General features: G+C 38.7%; 1 protein-coding gene across 1 annotated transcript in view; it reads left to right on the top strand.

Annotated features, from left to right (window-relative positions):
- Nucleotides 1–11,708, top strand: part of GRIA3 (glutamate ionotropic receptor AMPA type subunit 3) — a 373,784-nt gene extending 362,076 nt beyond the window's left edge. The window contains exons 14-16 of the mRNA XM_079764724.1: nucleotides 3,621–3,735; nucleotides 6,313–6,560; nucleotides 11,508–11,708. Of these exons, the coding sequence (XP_079620850.1) occupies nucleotides 3,621–3,735; nucleotides 6,313–6,558 (361 nt within the window). The 3' untranslated portion in view covers nucleotides 6,559–6,560; nucleotides 11,508–11,708. The remainder of the gene's footprint in view (nucleotides 1–3,620; nucleotides 3,736–6,312; nucleotides 6,561–11,507) is intronic.
- Nucleotides 11,709–16,605: the final 4,897 nt, after the last annotated feature.

The raw sequence follows: 16,605 nt of genomic DNA, 5'->3' as shown, positions 1-16,605 counted from the left end.
CTCTGTTGGGAGGGGCTGTCCAGTACATAGTAGTTTAGCATCATTTCTGGCCTCTACCCTATAAATGCCCATAGTATCCCCCCACCCAGTTGTGACAATGAAAAATTACTCTAGACATTGCCAAATATCCCCTGGAGGACAAAATGACCCCAATGGAGAACCATTACTCTAAGGCAGTGGTTCTCAACCTTTCTAATGCCGCGACCCTTTAATACAGTTCCTCATGTTGTGGTGACCCCCAACCATAAAATTATTTTCGTTGCTACTTCATAACTGTAATTTTGCTACTGTTAATGAATTATAATGTAAATATCTGTGTTTTCCGATGGTCTTAGGCGACCCTGCTAGCAGTTTTCAACCTGTGGGTCGCGACCCAGAGGTTGAGAACCACTGCTGTAGAGCCTAAGACCTTTGGAAAACACAGATATTTACATTACGATTCATTAACAGTAGCAAAATTACAGTTATGAAGTAGCAACGAAAATAATTTTATGGTTGGGGGTCACCACAACATGAGGAACTGTATTAAAGGGTCGTGGCATTAGAAAGGTTGAGAACCACTGCTCTAAGGTAACCTCCACTGTAACTCTGGAGGCCATGGGAATGGGGAGGAATTACCAGCCATTCTGTGGAAACCACTGGTTGGCCTAAGGCAGAGATAGGCCATTTATCAGAAGTAGGATGCTAAATTGCCTACATACTAAGTCTAGGTTTTGGCAAGAGTACATGGTGGCAGCCCAGAGTAGGCCTGGCACAGGAAAAGCCTTCCTTCCTCCAAAACCAGTGCTTCTCAAAATATTTTGTCCCAGGATCCCATTACACACTTAAAAATTATAGGGAACTCCCCAAAATATTGTTTATGTGTGTTATATCTATTAATATTTAGCATATCTAAAATTAAAATTGAATAATTTTAAATGAATATATTCATTGATTCAGTTTAAAAATAATAAATCTATGGTAACATAATGTACTTTTATGAAAAATAACTATATTTTTCCAAAACAAAAATAAATTATCAAGGAGTGGTATTGTCCTATATTCTTGCAACTCCCGTTAATGTCTGGATAAGAGAATAGGATTCTCATTTCTGCTGCTTTATTCAATCTGTTGTGATAGCACATGTCATGTAGCCTCCAGGAAACTCCACTTGTACATCATTAGAGAATAAGAGTGAGAAGGGCAAGGGTGCCTTAGTATTATAAAAATAGTTTTGACCTCACTGACCCTTTGATGAAAAGTTTTCAAGGATCCTCCAGGGGTTCTTGTACCACACTTGGAGAACCACTACTTTAAATTAACATGTCTCACTTTTATCAGCCTATTTCATTTAAGGCTGACAAACTTCTTTAAAACTCAGAATCTCTAGGGAGAGATCTCTATTTGGACCTTAGCGTGAGTCTAAATAGAGATCAGACTTCTCTGTTCCTGAGACCTAGTGAAAGTAGCTGTACTGAAGAAATTGAATGAAGTAATTTGAAGAACATAGTACCTGGAGGGAGGACAGGGACTGGTAAGGGCTTAGAGAAGCAGTCTGAGTAATCTGGGCCCTTTGTAATAAGAAAAGAGGTAATACAGAAAGGAAGAAGGAAATGCTTTGTACTTTTTGGTCCTGATGTAATCAGTCACCCATATGCATCTCCCCTGCGATCTGAGCTAACTGCCAGAATCCTAAACCTAGGTGCCAGCACCTACCTTAAGGCATAGAGCACTGGGGAGAGGTGGTAGTGATAAAACAAAAAGTAATAGGGAAAAGGAGAAAAGAGAGCCACACAGTGGGGATTGGGGGAGAAGGCAGTTCCAACACTTATGTCAGAGCCAGAGATGGTCTGTCTGTCCTTTAAAAGTCTAAGACTTAATTTTCACTGCCAATAATATCTTAAAGAGGCTCAAAGTTTTGAGTATATTTTGTTTCTTTGCATTCTAAGCATCTCTGGTTGGCATTTGAAAAGCCTAAGACTGTAAGCATTGATTGAAGGAACTTGTATAAAAGGACCTCAATTTCCTGGTGAAATATTAATGCAGATATTCTGGCTTCCAAGCCCTGCACTAACTGAGAAAGTGACACCTCCCTGACACTAAAAGTTTTTAGTTTTTCAAATCTCAAGTACTCTGAAATTACATATTATTTTAAATGAGGATACATTGCTCAGAATATCTCAGGTTGAGATGCTCCCTCTGCTCTCAACAGCAAAGTGGGGAAGAAAGGAAATAGGCTTTGAGGACTTGGCCTGATAGAGACCAGATCTTTGTGACTATAGGAAGTCCAACTTATCCAAAATAAGCTAAGAAAATTTATGACATGTTCATAGTTACATAAGTGTGTATAAATATGTCTGCTTTCCTCTTTGTAAATCCGTGGCATTCAAACTAAAATGCACTGGTATTGGCAATATTGTTCACATGAGTCTGAACACCCAGTAGTTTATTGCCTTGTAATAAAATTATGCCATGCTCTATATATAATGTATTATCCAAAGTTATTAGAGATACTGTATTTAAAATTCATTAGCTCTAGAAAGACACCAGGATAAAAGTCATTATTCCCATTTTATAGCTGAAGAAATTTCTAAGAGAGAAAATCTTTATCATGGGACCAGTAGGGTTTCCTATATTTTGCCCAATGGCTCCAACTATAGTCCTTATGCTTTAAGGTGTGGAGGACTAGGTAGCAGTGGCCTAGCCTCCTGGTGATATATTAGCCTCTAAATTAAGGAAGTCTTATCTTCCCAGAACAGCTTACCTAAGCTGTTCCTCTACAGTGCTACCCACAGTGGCAGTCAGTTTGCATTTTAGGTCATGCTGTATTAATAATCTAGTTTAAAACAATCTGGTTCACTCTCTGGTAGCCTGAGTTGAGCATCGCAGAGAGACAGCTAGTCAGTAACTCAAAAACAACCCATAAGCCAGTTCTCCCACTTTTGGATAAGTATTCCTCTTATCCAAAACACAGGGGTCCACATTATTGTATACTTTTAATACTAAGATCAGGATGTATATAAGAATTTAGTTTGTAGAGTGAATACATGTATGGAATACAGTTCTTTCTAAGATCATTTTCGACTGAGCAACATATTTGTGTAATAAAGGACAATCAATCAGAAGGCCTGTTATTCACAAAGAATCTATTCTCTTTTCTGTTCGGATTCACCCTTTTGTCTCATTTCACATATGGAAATGCTGCCCATTCTGGCTCAGTCCCCTTCCCCATTCCTCCATAGAACTTGCTTTCTGTCTGGAAGTACAATAAGACACCCAGTTAGATCAAACCTAATACATCTCCATCACAAAACTACTGCAAGCTGCCGCCGACGATTGTCACTTGAGGGGAGACCCTCCTCACCACACACAGCCTATCTGAGGAGTGCCTTTTTTTCTATCCTCATTATTTAACAGTGTGTGCCGATTACTCAAAGCGATATGGGCAGGCCCTGGTAAATATAGCGTTGCTGTAGTGTTAACTTTTTATAAGGTAATGCTCAGGTTGCCTGCAGTGTCTAAAATTACTCTGTGGCCAGGGCCCCCTGCTTTATCGCTTTCTATAGTTTTAAAGTAGTTTGAAGCTTGAATAACATAAAATAACATAATATAATGTTATTTATGTTATTTCCCACGTGAAGAACGCCTGTAAACCTTGCAGTATTGAAACTCAGTGAACAAGGCATCTTAGACAAGCTGAAAAACAAATGGTGGTACGATAAGGGGGAATGTGGAGCCAAGGACTCCGGGAGTAAGGTCAGTCGCTGAAGGTCTTTTTGTACTGATTAGCAATCACATTTTGAACCACTGTTTATTTTCTACCCTAAACGGCTTTTCTTCCCAACACACACTCCCTGACACAGTGGGACCCCTTTATAACACCAGCGTTAAAAGAATAAGGCAAACACCAGCCTCAGAGGCCTGCCATGTGACATCAGTCATTAACTCTAGAGAGTTATTGTTATGATTAGGGGATTCAATCTGGCCCACTGCATTTCCAAAGCTATAAAAGAAGAAACTGTGTTATAAGGGGGTTTTACTGTATTTCACATTTTCAAAGTTCAAAGAGAAAATATAACAACAACCAAAAAAAAATCTAGTTGTGACAGTACTTTGTCTTAACCTGTTACAGTGTCAGAGACTTTGTAGTTGTAAATACCCTTGGTTCTTAATATATTATGTCAATCCCATCTAAAAACAGTCAAAGAAATAAATAACTAAGACTGGTCTCTGTAAGCAGAATGATTAGCTTCCTCCCAGCTGCTGTCGTACTGAGTTCAGCATCTATTTGGATCTCGAATCTCATTAAGTCTGTCACACTTCTCTCTTCCAAAGGTGTCATTTAAATCTCTGTACATAATACTTTTTTAAATTCAGTCACATGATCCTTAAGGGTTTACATTGTCAGGATAACATCACATTGATAAGCATGAAACACTCTTCCCTGCCTCCTTCCTGCCCCCCTTTGTTCCCCTAAGAAAGTTTTTTTTTTTTTTGTCGATTTTTGCCTTTCCTTTTTTTTGAACTAATATTGTGGTATCAGTTAATTCATTTCATGAAATGCCACTCATTTTCCCTGTGCAGTGAACCATTTTGCTACTGGTTTTTTACATCCTACAACAGGGAATTCTGTGAAACTTAAATACATGAAACTTGAAACTGTTCTTGTTACTGCAGCTTACATGGGGTATGTCAAAGGACACTTTTCCCCCATCAAATACCACATACATATAAAAGTCTCATGGCAGAGGAAGGGTTATCAGAAATTGGTCCATTTCCTAATGGACTGTGGAACATATTTGAAGATAGCCTCACCAGCTTCCTTAAAGAAATGATCCATTGTTCCATAAGTGACAAATTGTTATCACTTGTCTAGCTGTCAGTCATCCTAGAAGAATGACTATTTTCAAGGTTGTTTAGACATGAAGCATACACTTACCCCCTTCCTGAACATGTGATCCAATTCCAATTGGCCGTTTTAGTAAACAAGTACAGGACTGGCTCCTATGAAAATAGAATCAGGACAAGGCCATATTGTATTTACATTTAATTCTTTAAATGGTGCCAGGACTAGCTGAGCCACAGAGCATTGAATGTCAGCAATGACCATCATCTGCTCACTATGTTATCATTTGAATAAGATTCTCAATTCACTGACTTAACAATTTGGATATTCCATTCAATTGCATTCAGCAGCAAAATGGTTACATTCACTCTAAAAAGACTACAAAATGCTATTTTTTTTTGTTTGTTTGTTTCAAAGAAAGGCTCCTGGCCCTTGGTGTGTCCTACCTCAAGGTAGGGCTCAAGGCACCAACGTTTTTCTTTCCATGGTTCAGCAGTTCAGTTTTTGCTTTTTCATTCAGGCAGATAGCTTAGTCAGATTTGCAGTTTGACCTGAAAGTCACTGACCGGCTTCCTTAAATTTTCCCCTATTTTGAATAGAAAGCAGATAAGTGTAGTCTTTTTTAAAAAATTATTTGCTACTTCCCTGGAATAAAAGCTAAAATGAGCTGGATTTTTAAAAAATCCTCAGCCTCCTGGAAAAGCTTTCTGATTTGTATAGAGCCAATTCAGGACCCAATGAGTCCTCCTGACAGTTTCCTTAAACTCTCAGGAAGATGGATTAGAGCCAATTCTTTGTGCTGCACCCTTGTTCCAGCAGCACAAAGACTTGCTGCCCTAAGAATGAACACATAGCAACCAGTCCCCAAAGGGAGCAATTTCTCAACCACTAGGGGAAAGGGGGGTGTTAATCCTTTTTAAACAAACCTTTGTGAAGTAAATCCCCAAATAAGAATATCAGGAACATCTAATAGTCTCACCTGGTATCTTAAAGACCAGTTGTTGACAAGTTTGTCACAGGGAGAACAAGGGAGAAAGGGGTGTTGCGGGGCAGAGAGGGGAAAGAGTGCTTCAAGTTCCCAAATGAGAAGAGTGTTACATTTATAGAGATTATGTCACAGCTCAACTCTGGCAAATGGTGTTTATTGAGACTGGAAGAGGAATGAATTGTGGTTATGTTTACAGTTTTGCTCCCATGACCAAGTGCTATTTTATTTAGTTGTTGACACTATTTTGAAGTACTAGAGGATTTAAGGAGTCAACATAAAAGAATATATAGGTGAGGATAACAACTGTTAACAGAAACACAATCTATCATCTTGCCGGCCATTGTGAAACATCAGTCAGTTGCCAGAGTTGAGTCATAACACGTCCATCAATGTTTAGTTATTTTACAACTTAAAACTATCCTATACTGTTATAATGTATTATAATGTCCCATTGCCTTTGCTTTTCCCACGAACTAATAACATTGTTCATTTCTCTTAGGACAAGACCAGCGCTCTGAGCCTGAGCAATGTGGCAGGCGTTTTCTATATACTTGTCGGAGGTCTGGGGCTGGCCATGATGGTGGCTTTGATAGAATTCTGTTACAAATCACGGGCAGAGTCCAAACGCATGAAACTTACAAAGAACACCCAAAACTTTAAGCCTGCTCCTGCCACCAACACTCAAAATTATGCTACATACAGAGAAGGCTACAACGTGTATGGAACAGAGAGTGTTAAGATCTAGGGGTACGGTTAAGGTCTAGTAAACTAATCAGCCTTACATTGCTGTATGTTAATCTCTTTTTTTATTTTTTGTTTCTTAGTTTTTTTCTTGTTTCAAGCATTATCTATTCTTTGCAACCACTTGATTCTTTGAAAACAATGGTTGTGCTTTCTTGTCTGTAGTGCTTTTCTAATAGCATAGTTGTAATTAAACTGTGGTCTGTGACCCAAAAGGCAAAAAATTCTCTAGAGCAGCACAGTTCAATAGAAATATTTAATTTAATGATATATTTTATTTAACCCCAGGTATATTTTCAACATGTCATAATTATAAAAATAAAGATTTTTTTACATTCTTTTCTGCATACTAAGTCTTAAAATCTGGGTTATATTTTATACTCAAGGCACATCTCAACTAGTACTAGCCACATCATCAAATATGTATTCAATAGTCATATGTGGCTAGTGACTACTATATTGGACAGTGCAGCCTTAGAGAAAGCAGCTGCTCCAGAACTGATGTTAAAATAAGGAGTGAAAATGGGGCACTGCCACAATGAGAAATGCAATGCTTCCATAGGGGAACAGTGTTCTCTTAAGTATAAGCTTGAGAAAAATTTTTTAATCTTTGAGTCCTTTTGTTGTCCCTTTCTTGAAACTAATATTCTGGTAAGTATTTCCCAAAGAACAATCTAGGATCCTTGCTGCTGGCTGCCCCAAATTCATACTTAGATGAACCTGACTGATGCCACCTTGACTCTGGCAGCTATAGCCAACCCCAACACCACCATCACCAATAACTCAGATGTGTTCAAAGGCAAGCTTGAATTAGGATAATGCTTTATTCCGGAAGTGTTTAAAATAATATAGTCTTGTTATCTTCAAGTGCATCTGTCATCACTAACACACCTATCTGAAGTAGAACAGAACATTTAGCAACTTCATAGCCCTTATTTTACGTGGGAGATTTTTTACCTCATGAGTCAATGTCAATGTGCTTGAATTTCTACCAATTTATTTATTTGTGTTTTGATCTCCTTATATCTCACATTGTGAATCTAAATTCAGCTGATTTTTAAATAACATTTCATCCAAATAAATAATTTGTCTTCACCATGGAAAACATTATCTTGTTTGATGAAGTTGCTGGTTGTTCTTTTCTGCTGCACACTGTAAACTTTTGCTACAATATATTAAGTACAATGAACTAGCCCACTAACAAAGTGTTCCCATTGCATTGTTGAATGTACAATGCATGCATTTGTCTGTAATTAGAACTGTTTGCATGCAAGCATTTAATGTGCTATGTGCTTAAAACATTTTCTTTTTGAGTAGGTTATATAGTCCCATTACAATTTGGGGCATATTATTTGCTTTTTCATAGAATGGTAAATGGGTGATTTTGGCCTAGTTTAATTATCCCAAATTCTGAGATACTGGCATCCAAAGAAATAGCATTTTTCCAAGTGCTCTCAACTTTATTGCCTCATTTGATGTAATAGGTCAGAAAGATATTTTCCTTTTAAGCAACTAAGACCCAGCCACACCACATGACTTGTTCAAGGTAACACAACTAGATAGCGACAGTTCTGAAACTAGAACCCAACCCTTCTTTCTCCTATGGCTATATTCTTTATTAAACCATGCCACCTCTAATCCCAATGGCCTGGTAGTTTCCAGGAACCTTGAAATCCCAGTGGAATTCTATCAAACAGAAAGCAGATCTCAAGTTTATGCCCCACTTGTTTATAAAAAGTCTTGAGGGGCTGACTTCACCAAGCCTCCATATTACTCACTTATGCACTCTACATGAGGTTGTATATTCACTTCCACTTTCCCCAGAAAGAATCTTTTGAAACAAGGGTCTCAGAGCTCAGGGCCACATAGCCTCCAAGCCCTCTTTATTATCAGCCATTCCATCTGAGAATCTAGGTCCCTATTCCCCAACTACTATAGCCTCAGTCCCTTGTTAAAGACTCAGAGCAGTGCTTCTCAAATGTCAGTGTGCATGTAAGTCACCTGGAGATCTTATCAAAGTGCAAATCCCGATTCAGCAGGTCTGGGATAGGGACTAAGAGTCTACATTTCTCACAAGCCCCAGGTCATGTTGATGATGCTGGTCCAAGGCTAGAAAAAAGTATCTCAGAATATGTAACTTAAGGGAAGAAAGGAGGAAAGGAAGAAGGGAAAGAAAGACAGAAAGGGAAAACAGAGATAGAATGGAAAGAGAAAGGAAGGGAGAGAGAGGGAGAGAGAGAGAGAAAGAGAGAGAGAGAGAGAGAGAGAGAGAGAGAGAGAGAGAGAGAGAGAAAGTGGGGAGAGAGAGAGGAAGAGAGAGAGAGGGAAAGGAAAGGAAAGGAAAGGAAAGGAAAGGAAAGGAAAGGAAAGGAAAGGAAAGGAAAGGAAAGGAAAGGAAAGGAAAGGAAAGGAAAGGAAAGGAAAGGAAAGGAAAGGAAAACTGAGAGCAGCAAACCTTTGGGAAGAATGTTGCTGTTCTAAAGTAGAAGATCAGGACATTAAGTGTGGGAAAAGAGCCACAGAAATGAACTTAACACAACTTCTGGTTCTCTGTCTGCCCTTTAAGTCATCTTGGTTGATCCATTTTATGAAGCAAAATTTAGGCTAATTAAATCAAAAATCACATTTTAATTGGCATCGATGCCAATGTGGTTACAACCCAGTTAGCTAACACCTTGGCAACCATCCCTCAGATCAAAAGCAAACCTGGGAAACGCCTCTGCAAACAAATCTGTCCCCCAAGTCTGTGAAGTCTCCAGATGAAAAAGAAAAAAAAAAAAAAGCTTCAGAGGATGTTGGAAAAAAAGACTTACATGTGCCAGTCAAGAGGCACAAAGCAGGTTGAGCCTGGAGTAGAAACCTCTCTGCAGTCTTCAGCCAGTTTGGTGATGTAATGTTAGGGAAATGTTGGTTAAGTGAAGAGTGAGATTTTCATTCATTCATCCGTTATTTCCCAAGAAGTTCCAGAATATCTCCTAGGGACTTCTAATTTGTTGCCTAATTATTAGACTTGCAGTTCAATGCATTGGTCTAGATCTGTCAGGGTCTACTCAGGGGCACAGAAATGAAGAGGCACCCTGAGGTGTAACTTTTATTACTAATTATCACAGCCAGCCTTGGGAGTTTATGGAATCTGTAATTCTGCAGGAAAAAATTCTTAAGGGCAAATCACCTACAAAAATGTGATCCAGGTGAAATCTGGTTAATAAAAAGGCATCCTTGAAAGAGGAGGAAGTCCTCTATGGGTGAGAGTAGAGTCAGGATTATTAAACTCCTTATGGGAATATGTGCCTCAGCCCCAGATCCAGCACCCACTAAGGGGCAAGTAGTCAAGAGACTACCTGCTGCCTCTCTGGGTTACTGAGCTACTACTGGAAGTGTGGTCCCCAAGCATAGCTTGGCAGGTGACTGACTGCCAAGTGTTCCAGATTCACTGCGCCCTAGGGTTAATTCTGCTAATTGTTTTGAGAAATATTTTCCAATTTTTTTCATTGCTATTCAGAACTACTTCTGGCTTCTTTGGTTTATTCAAAAATATTTTTGAAATCCTTCTCATTTTCAAGACCTCAAGATGCTGCAGTGAAGGAAGATTTCCATTTTTCCTCTAAGACATTCTTCCTAGAAAATATTAATTTTGTTCATATAGCCATTTTCAAAGTCACCAATCTTCTTTTTGCAGCCTACTCATAGACATCCTTGCTGGGGAAATTTTTCTGCTTAAAGACTTGATCCTATGTTAAGTGGAATAGCTGGAGTAGTGATGTTCTTTGTCCTCAAAGGACTTTTACCTCAGAGATAATTTGTCATCTATTGCTATTTAAAAGCAGGGAACAGAGGCACTGAGAGATTAAGTCGCTTTCCCAAAGTTATGCAGCTATGGTCAATGGGAACCAAGGAGGGGACTTTGATCTTTATGCCATAGATATGAAATTTCTCTACATCTCTGGACAGATATGATTCAGGAATCTGGGCATTTCAAAGAAAAGATTTCTTGTTAACACTTTCATGTTAGTGTTATGCTGCCCTCTGGTTTTTGGGCTTCAGGTGCATCTTTGTTAGTCTTCTTATAGATACGTTTATTCCAGGGCCAGTGGTAGAAATTTTCATGCCATTCCTTTGGGATAAAATTCATTGTTAGCTCAGGAGGAGAAGGGTCCCATTAGTGTACAGGGAAAGGATAAAGAGGAGGGATATGAGGTTAAAGAAGAGACAAAAAAGTGACCTTAAGTTTTCAGAGCCAGAGGCAAATGAATCCTCTGCACTAGTTAATGCTCCAAGAGGAGAGTGGCATCAACATCTCCATCAGGCCCACAATATCAGGGCAAAGACCCCATGAATGCCAACCCCCTTCATGGGTTTCACTGTTCTGACCTTTCTCTAAAATGTGCTTTCCCTTTAAAGTCTCTGTACTATTTTCAGACTTTAATAACTAAGGTTGTAGGCATTAAGAGAAATAAGCTGCCACCTTTCTGGCAATGAGCAGCAAATTTTCTTCTCACAGGCAAATGGATTTCAATCGAGCAAGCCACAGAACACTATTTACCCTCTGTACCAGGTAAACAGTCCTTGGTCACAGGTTCTGCAATCAGAATACACTCCTAAATGCAGTTATCCTGAATATCTATATTTAAATGCTACTAAGACTTTCTAGTATACCTACATCCTAAGTGATTAACAGCTTGAGTTAGACTTCATGCAATGCCTATATATTCCTTAGTACAATACATAGCAGAGAAGGAACCTAATTTAACTTGTTGCAAAGCATTTGCATAAGGTAAAATAATTTAAACAAACCTGTTACCTAAAACCAAACTGGGTGCAGCCCCAGAGATGCCAATTTGAGAAAACAGCCATGGTTCTTGTCCAAGATAGACTGAGCCATAATAAACTTCTCAATTTCCAATTTTTTAAAAAAAGCCCATTCAAATTTAAATTTCCCCCTTGCCTTTGCAGATCCCTTCCCATTAGAGGCATGTGAGGAGAGGAATCACCGAAAATGTGGCTGCTTCAAGGATCCTGAGCCAGATTTCACTCTCCTTGGTGCCGGGCATGACATGAATATTGCTGATGGTGCAATGACCTTTCAATAGGAAAAACTGATTTTTTTTTTTCCTTCAGTGCCTTATGGAACACTCTGAGACTTGCAACAATACAAACCATCATTGAAATCTTTTTGCTTTGCTTGAGAAAAATTAAAATAAAACCAACAAAAAATGGACATGCAAGATTCCAGTATGTGAAAAAAAATCTTATTAAAAAAAGTCAATTCAACAAAAGCCATTCTTTGATACCACTACACAGTACTTAAACACCATGTTCTTTAATACACACACACACAAATTTAAAATTCCAGTTCAGCAAATAGGCCCATCTTAGCTAAAATAATTTCTCCTGATAAAAATTCTTTGACTCCCTGTGTGTGGGAAGACAGACTGGCATTTCTTCTAGGATCTGCTGACCAGATGTTTTTGGTATTTCCTGTTGGTGATGATGTTCTGTGCACACTATTTCTTTTCAACGTTGCTGAAATGTGTATATCTTTAGACTGTAAATGCAACACTTAAGAAAATTCAAATACTTTGGAAAAAGGGACTCAACAGTTACTTCTCTGTGTTCTTGAAATGGTTTCGTGAACATGCTTTGATAACTTCCCACTCAGTGAAGGGATTAACAGAGTTTTCGAAATTGACTTTTGTGTGTAGCGAGGGATGGGGCACGATCAGGCATACCTCTCGGTGCTTCCCTAAAGCGAATCCCTAGGGCTTTTCAAGAAGCCTGGAATTTCAGCTCACAGATCTGTTTTTCTTGCTTCAGTGTGCATTTTAAGTCAATACAGCTCAGTATCTAGCATTGAGGTGAGGGAAATGCTGCCTATACTCCCAAATATGTTTAGAATATCTTTCTCAGAAACAACACTGTGTTTAGCTCTGCTTTATCTGCTAAGTATGCCTTTCAAGTGTACATCACGGAGACAGTACTGCGGTGCAAAGCAAGCCAGTGGGTTCAGACCACAGATCTCAATCTGACTTTACTCTTGCTAGGTCTGTCTTACCAGCTGTTGCCTGTTACTGCCCACGGCTCTCCGTCAGACTGCATGTGTCCTTTTCTAGTTTGCAAAGAATAAAATGCATTCCCAAACCTACTGCTAAACTGAGGGCCTCAGCATCACTCCCAGGTCCTTGCTTGGAGCGGTGTCTCTACTGACTCTCTAAGAAGATTGCGCTGCTGCTCCACGGGCTATCAAGTAACTAATTGTGTACCTGCCATTGGCATCATCAGAACAGTCAGAGGAAATAGTCGCTCACTAATTACCTCTTATATAACGACGTATGCTTTCTGTAGTTCAATAGTTTGCTCTCATCAGTGACATGCATTGGGAAGTTTCCAGACTGTAAAAACAAAGAGCTCGAATTTATTTCCCAAGTGTGACCTGTAGATGCTTAGTTGACGTGCTGCAAATTTGCTCTTGTCTTCAGAAAAGAAAGGAAGAAGTCTCGTTCCAACAAAATGTTTCTAGAAAAGTGTAATATAAACTTTCATTCCAAAAAAAGTGTGTCATAAGTGAATAACTTATCTGTCAAATTTTAAATGGTATTGAACAAAAAAAGAAAGCTGTTGTGTTTTTGTTTTGTTTTCACGAAACTGTAATTTTCAACTTCTGAATGCTATAATGTTCCAGTGCGGGAAGCTAATGCTGTGCGAATATGAAGTTAACATAAAACAAACCAACCTACCTACAGACAAATGTTTTCATAGGCACTGTATAAAAAGAAATGTATGTTTATTGACTCAAATAAGTTTTTCAGAGAGAAACTTAACTGGGAATGAAAAGGCGGGTAAATTGGTTTGTTATTTTTTAAAAATTTGCATGTTTAAAAAAACATTGATTGCTTCAAATTTCTGCTACTAACTTCAAGCTATGGGAGTTTGGCGGTAGTCACTTGAGGATTTTTTTCAAAGTCTTTTCTTTTTGTTGTTAAAGCTGTACTTCAGTGAACAGAAAAATTGCCAAGCAAACTAATGGCTGTAAAAGCATAAATTGCATGTATGGGTACAAATTACGGAGCCTCATTGCCATGAGGTATTGTACAAAGTTTTAATACATTTTGTAAATAAAATTGTAAAGAAAGAATTCTGTTTGTGTAAAATTGGCTTGGATGCAGGTGCCAAGAAATAATTATTCACTAATTTCCTTCCCACCAGAAGCTTTGCCAATGTAAGTCACCTTACTGATGATTTTCACAAAGGATTATCCCTTTCCCCACCCCAACTGCAGCTGCAGTCAGACTCAGACCCCTTCATCTAAGTGGAACAGTACACCAAACTTTAGATTAGGTTTGTCAGGATCACTAACAGTGAGATGGTGTCTACAAACAGCAATACACAGGACCTCGGTTCATATGCAAAGGAAGAAAGTTTCATTTCAGGGCCTTCCATTCCCACTATCTGCCTCCTCCACCCTTTGGGACTCTCTCCTGAGAGACTTGTCTTGACTCTAACTTTGGTCCAATCCTCCCATTTCAAGATATGATCTCCCATGAATGTGCACAAACTTAGGACTGATAAATCTCAAAAACACTTCTAATTCCTTTCCCACATAATCACAAAGCATATGTCCTAGTACTTAGTTAATTAGCTGAGTTTTGTACTGCTGTCTTAATTACTGACAATAACTTAATGTTCTATTGGAAAATCTTTACTCCACCAAGGGTCTCTGATCTAGAGTGAGGGAAGAATAATGAACTTAGGGATATACTGATTTTAAATTATTTCTGAGAAAGAAGCAAAGGCTAATGATCTAATCTGATTTGTAGATACTAAACATGGAATCCTAGTTTTATCTAATAAATAAAGCAAGTGTTTAAATATAAAGAAGATTTATACTATGATCACTATAGAAAACAGGGGATACTGATAGGAGAAAAGGAAAGGTGATAGTTTGCAACTAAGAAAAGAAGAGTGGAGTTGAGATGCTAAAGAAATAAAGGAAGAACGACATCTGGAGTTAGGGAGCAAGAGAACAAGGAACACAAGACCTTGGACAGGAAGACAAATTGATGCTGGAAAGGAAAATTCTTAGAAGATTCTGAAGTATAGGCTGATATAACACACTGTGGTTGATTTGGCCTGTGGGCTTCAGCATATTACTGCCATTTTCAATGTCCATTAGCTGGTAAACCACTTGCATTTAAAACTCTCCAACTGCTTTCCTTCAACTCCTTTTCTGGAAGTTCCACCAGAAGAGAACTTGATTCTCTAGGGAGCAGATTCAGTGACTAGATTAGAGTGATGATCCCCTTGATGGACCATCACTCTAATGGTGCCTGATAAAGTCAGTTCAGGTACAGCAAGTCTTTGATTAACAGTATTTTGTTCAATGTTGTTTCATTTAACATTAATGAGATGCTGTAGGAACTTAACTCTTTTTTAAAATACATTTTATATTGATTTCAGAGAGGAAGGGAGAGGGAGAGAGAGGTAGAAATATCAATGAAGAGAGAGAATCATTGATTGGCTGCCTCCTGCACACCTCCGACTGGGGATCGAGCCCAAAACTGAGGCATGTGCTGTGACCAGGAATTAAACTATGACCTCCTGGTTCATAGGTTGATGCTCAACCACTGAGCCACCCTGGCTGGGTGGAACTTAACTCTTGTTTATATCAATTAGCTTATGGTCTCATTATACATTGTTTTGCTTAATATCCTAGAACCAATCAACAGCATTAAGTGAGGACTTACTATACCAAATATGTCCCCAGATCTTCCAAAATAATAGATTTATATTTTAGCAGGGACTCTACTTCCTTACCCCAAAGGAGAAGCTAATCTCAGGTACTGTGTGTGGTAGATGATGGTGAAGTACAGTTTAGGTTTAGGTGGGATTTGTGTGGGGTTTTTTCTCCTTAGAGGAAAGGAGACACAAAGGAGGTACTTTTAGTCTTTCTCAAATTAGACTATAGGTGGCTATATATCTTGTTTACACATAGAGTCAGACTCACCAACCAGATTTGCAAAATGACCTTGAACTTCAAATAGCATGCTCCTCCTATGTACAAAATGAGAATGTCTCTTTTGTCTCTACATTAATTTTCTTGACCTGTTACAACTCACATATAATCACATTCTGTCAATAATATGATCTTCAAATAGGGAAGGCAAATGTATTTAAGGAAACCTTAGTAGGATCATGGAAGAAATAGTGCTGCAAATCACCTTCCTGATAGTGGGTGGGGAAAAGGGTTGACTGTGAATTGGGGAGATTAACATAGAGGGGGGGAAACATACTGAGAAAAAAAGCAAAACCATTATTCCCCAGAATCCAGACTCAATAAAGCAAAAGATGCATCAATATGCTGTCTCATAAGGGTCAGAAACCCATTATAGTACCAAAATCTATTACTAAATGGAGAATTTCAGAACTTGAGTCAGCTATTCAGTTACTCTGGACCAAACTTCTCTCCCCTTATCATAGCCCTATTGAACTAGGCTTCCTGGATGCCAATTTATTACCAGATCACTTGGCAGATATGAAACTCAGCAGCAATATATCTGCACTCAGTTGTGGGTACACACAGAACTTAGCATGCCATCAGAAAAATCTCTTTTGAATCTGGGGATACTGGAAGCACTTACAGTTTTACCTCTATCATTCTGGACTGAAGGAAAGGCAAGTCTTAGAAGAAAGTGGTCAGTGGCATTAAGAATTAATAAAACTTGCCTCTTGAACTGAAAGTGAAAAAAAAATGTGGTACTTGCTAAACTTCCTATACAACTAATACTAAGAGTTATTACAAGCCATTTATATTCAGTGAAGACATAGGGCACTTGGGCGTCCTCAAAATGACCCCAGGGAGGGCATTGTTATGGGAGAGGATGGAGGGAGGTTGGGGTGGGGGGTCTGTCATTGCCCCAAACTACCACTTCCTTAGCATTGTCAAAACTGAGAGTTCACATTTTAGTTGGCAAGTTGCCCAAGTTCTTTGACAGTCATTGTCATTGTAACCAAACATCACCCGGCAAGACTGTTGAGGAAGGGCTACACTCTTTCC

The sequence above is a fragment of the Cnephaeus nilssonii genome (genome assembly GCF_951640355.1).
Source record: "Cnephaeus nilssonii genome assembly, chromosome: X".
Lineage (NCBI taxonomy): Eukaryota > Metazoa > Chordata > Mammalia > Chiroptera > Vespertilionidae > Cnephaeus > Cnephaeus nilssonii.
Note: the sequence above shows the minus strand (reverse complement) of the source record. Positions and strands in the feature narration are given on the sequence as shown.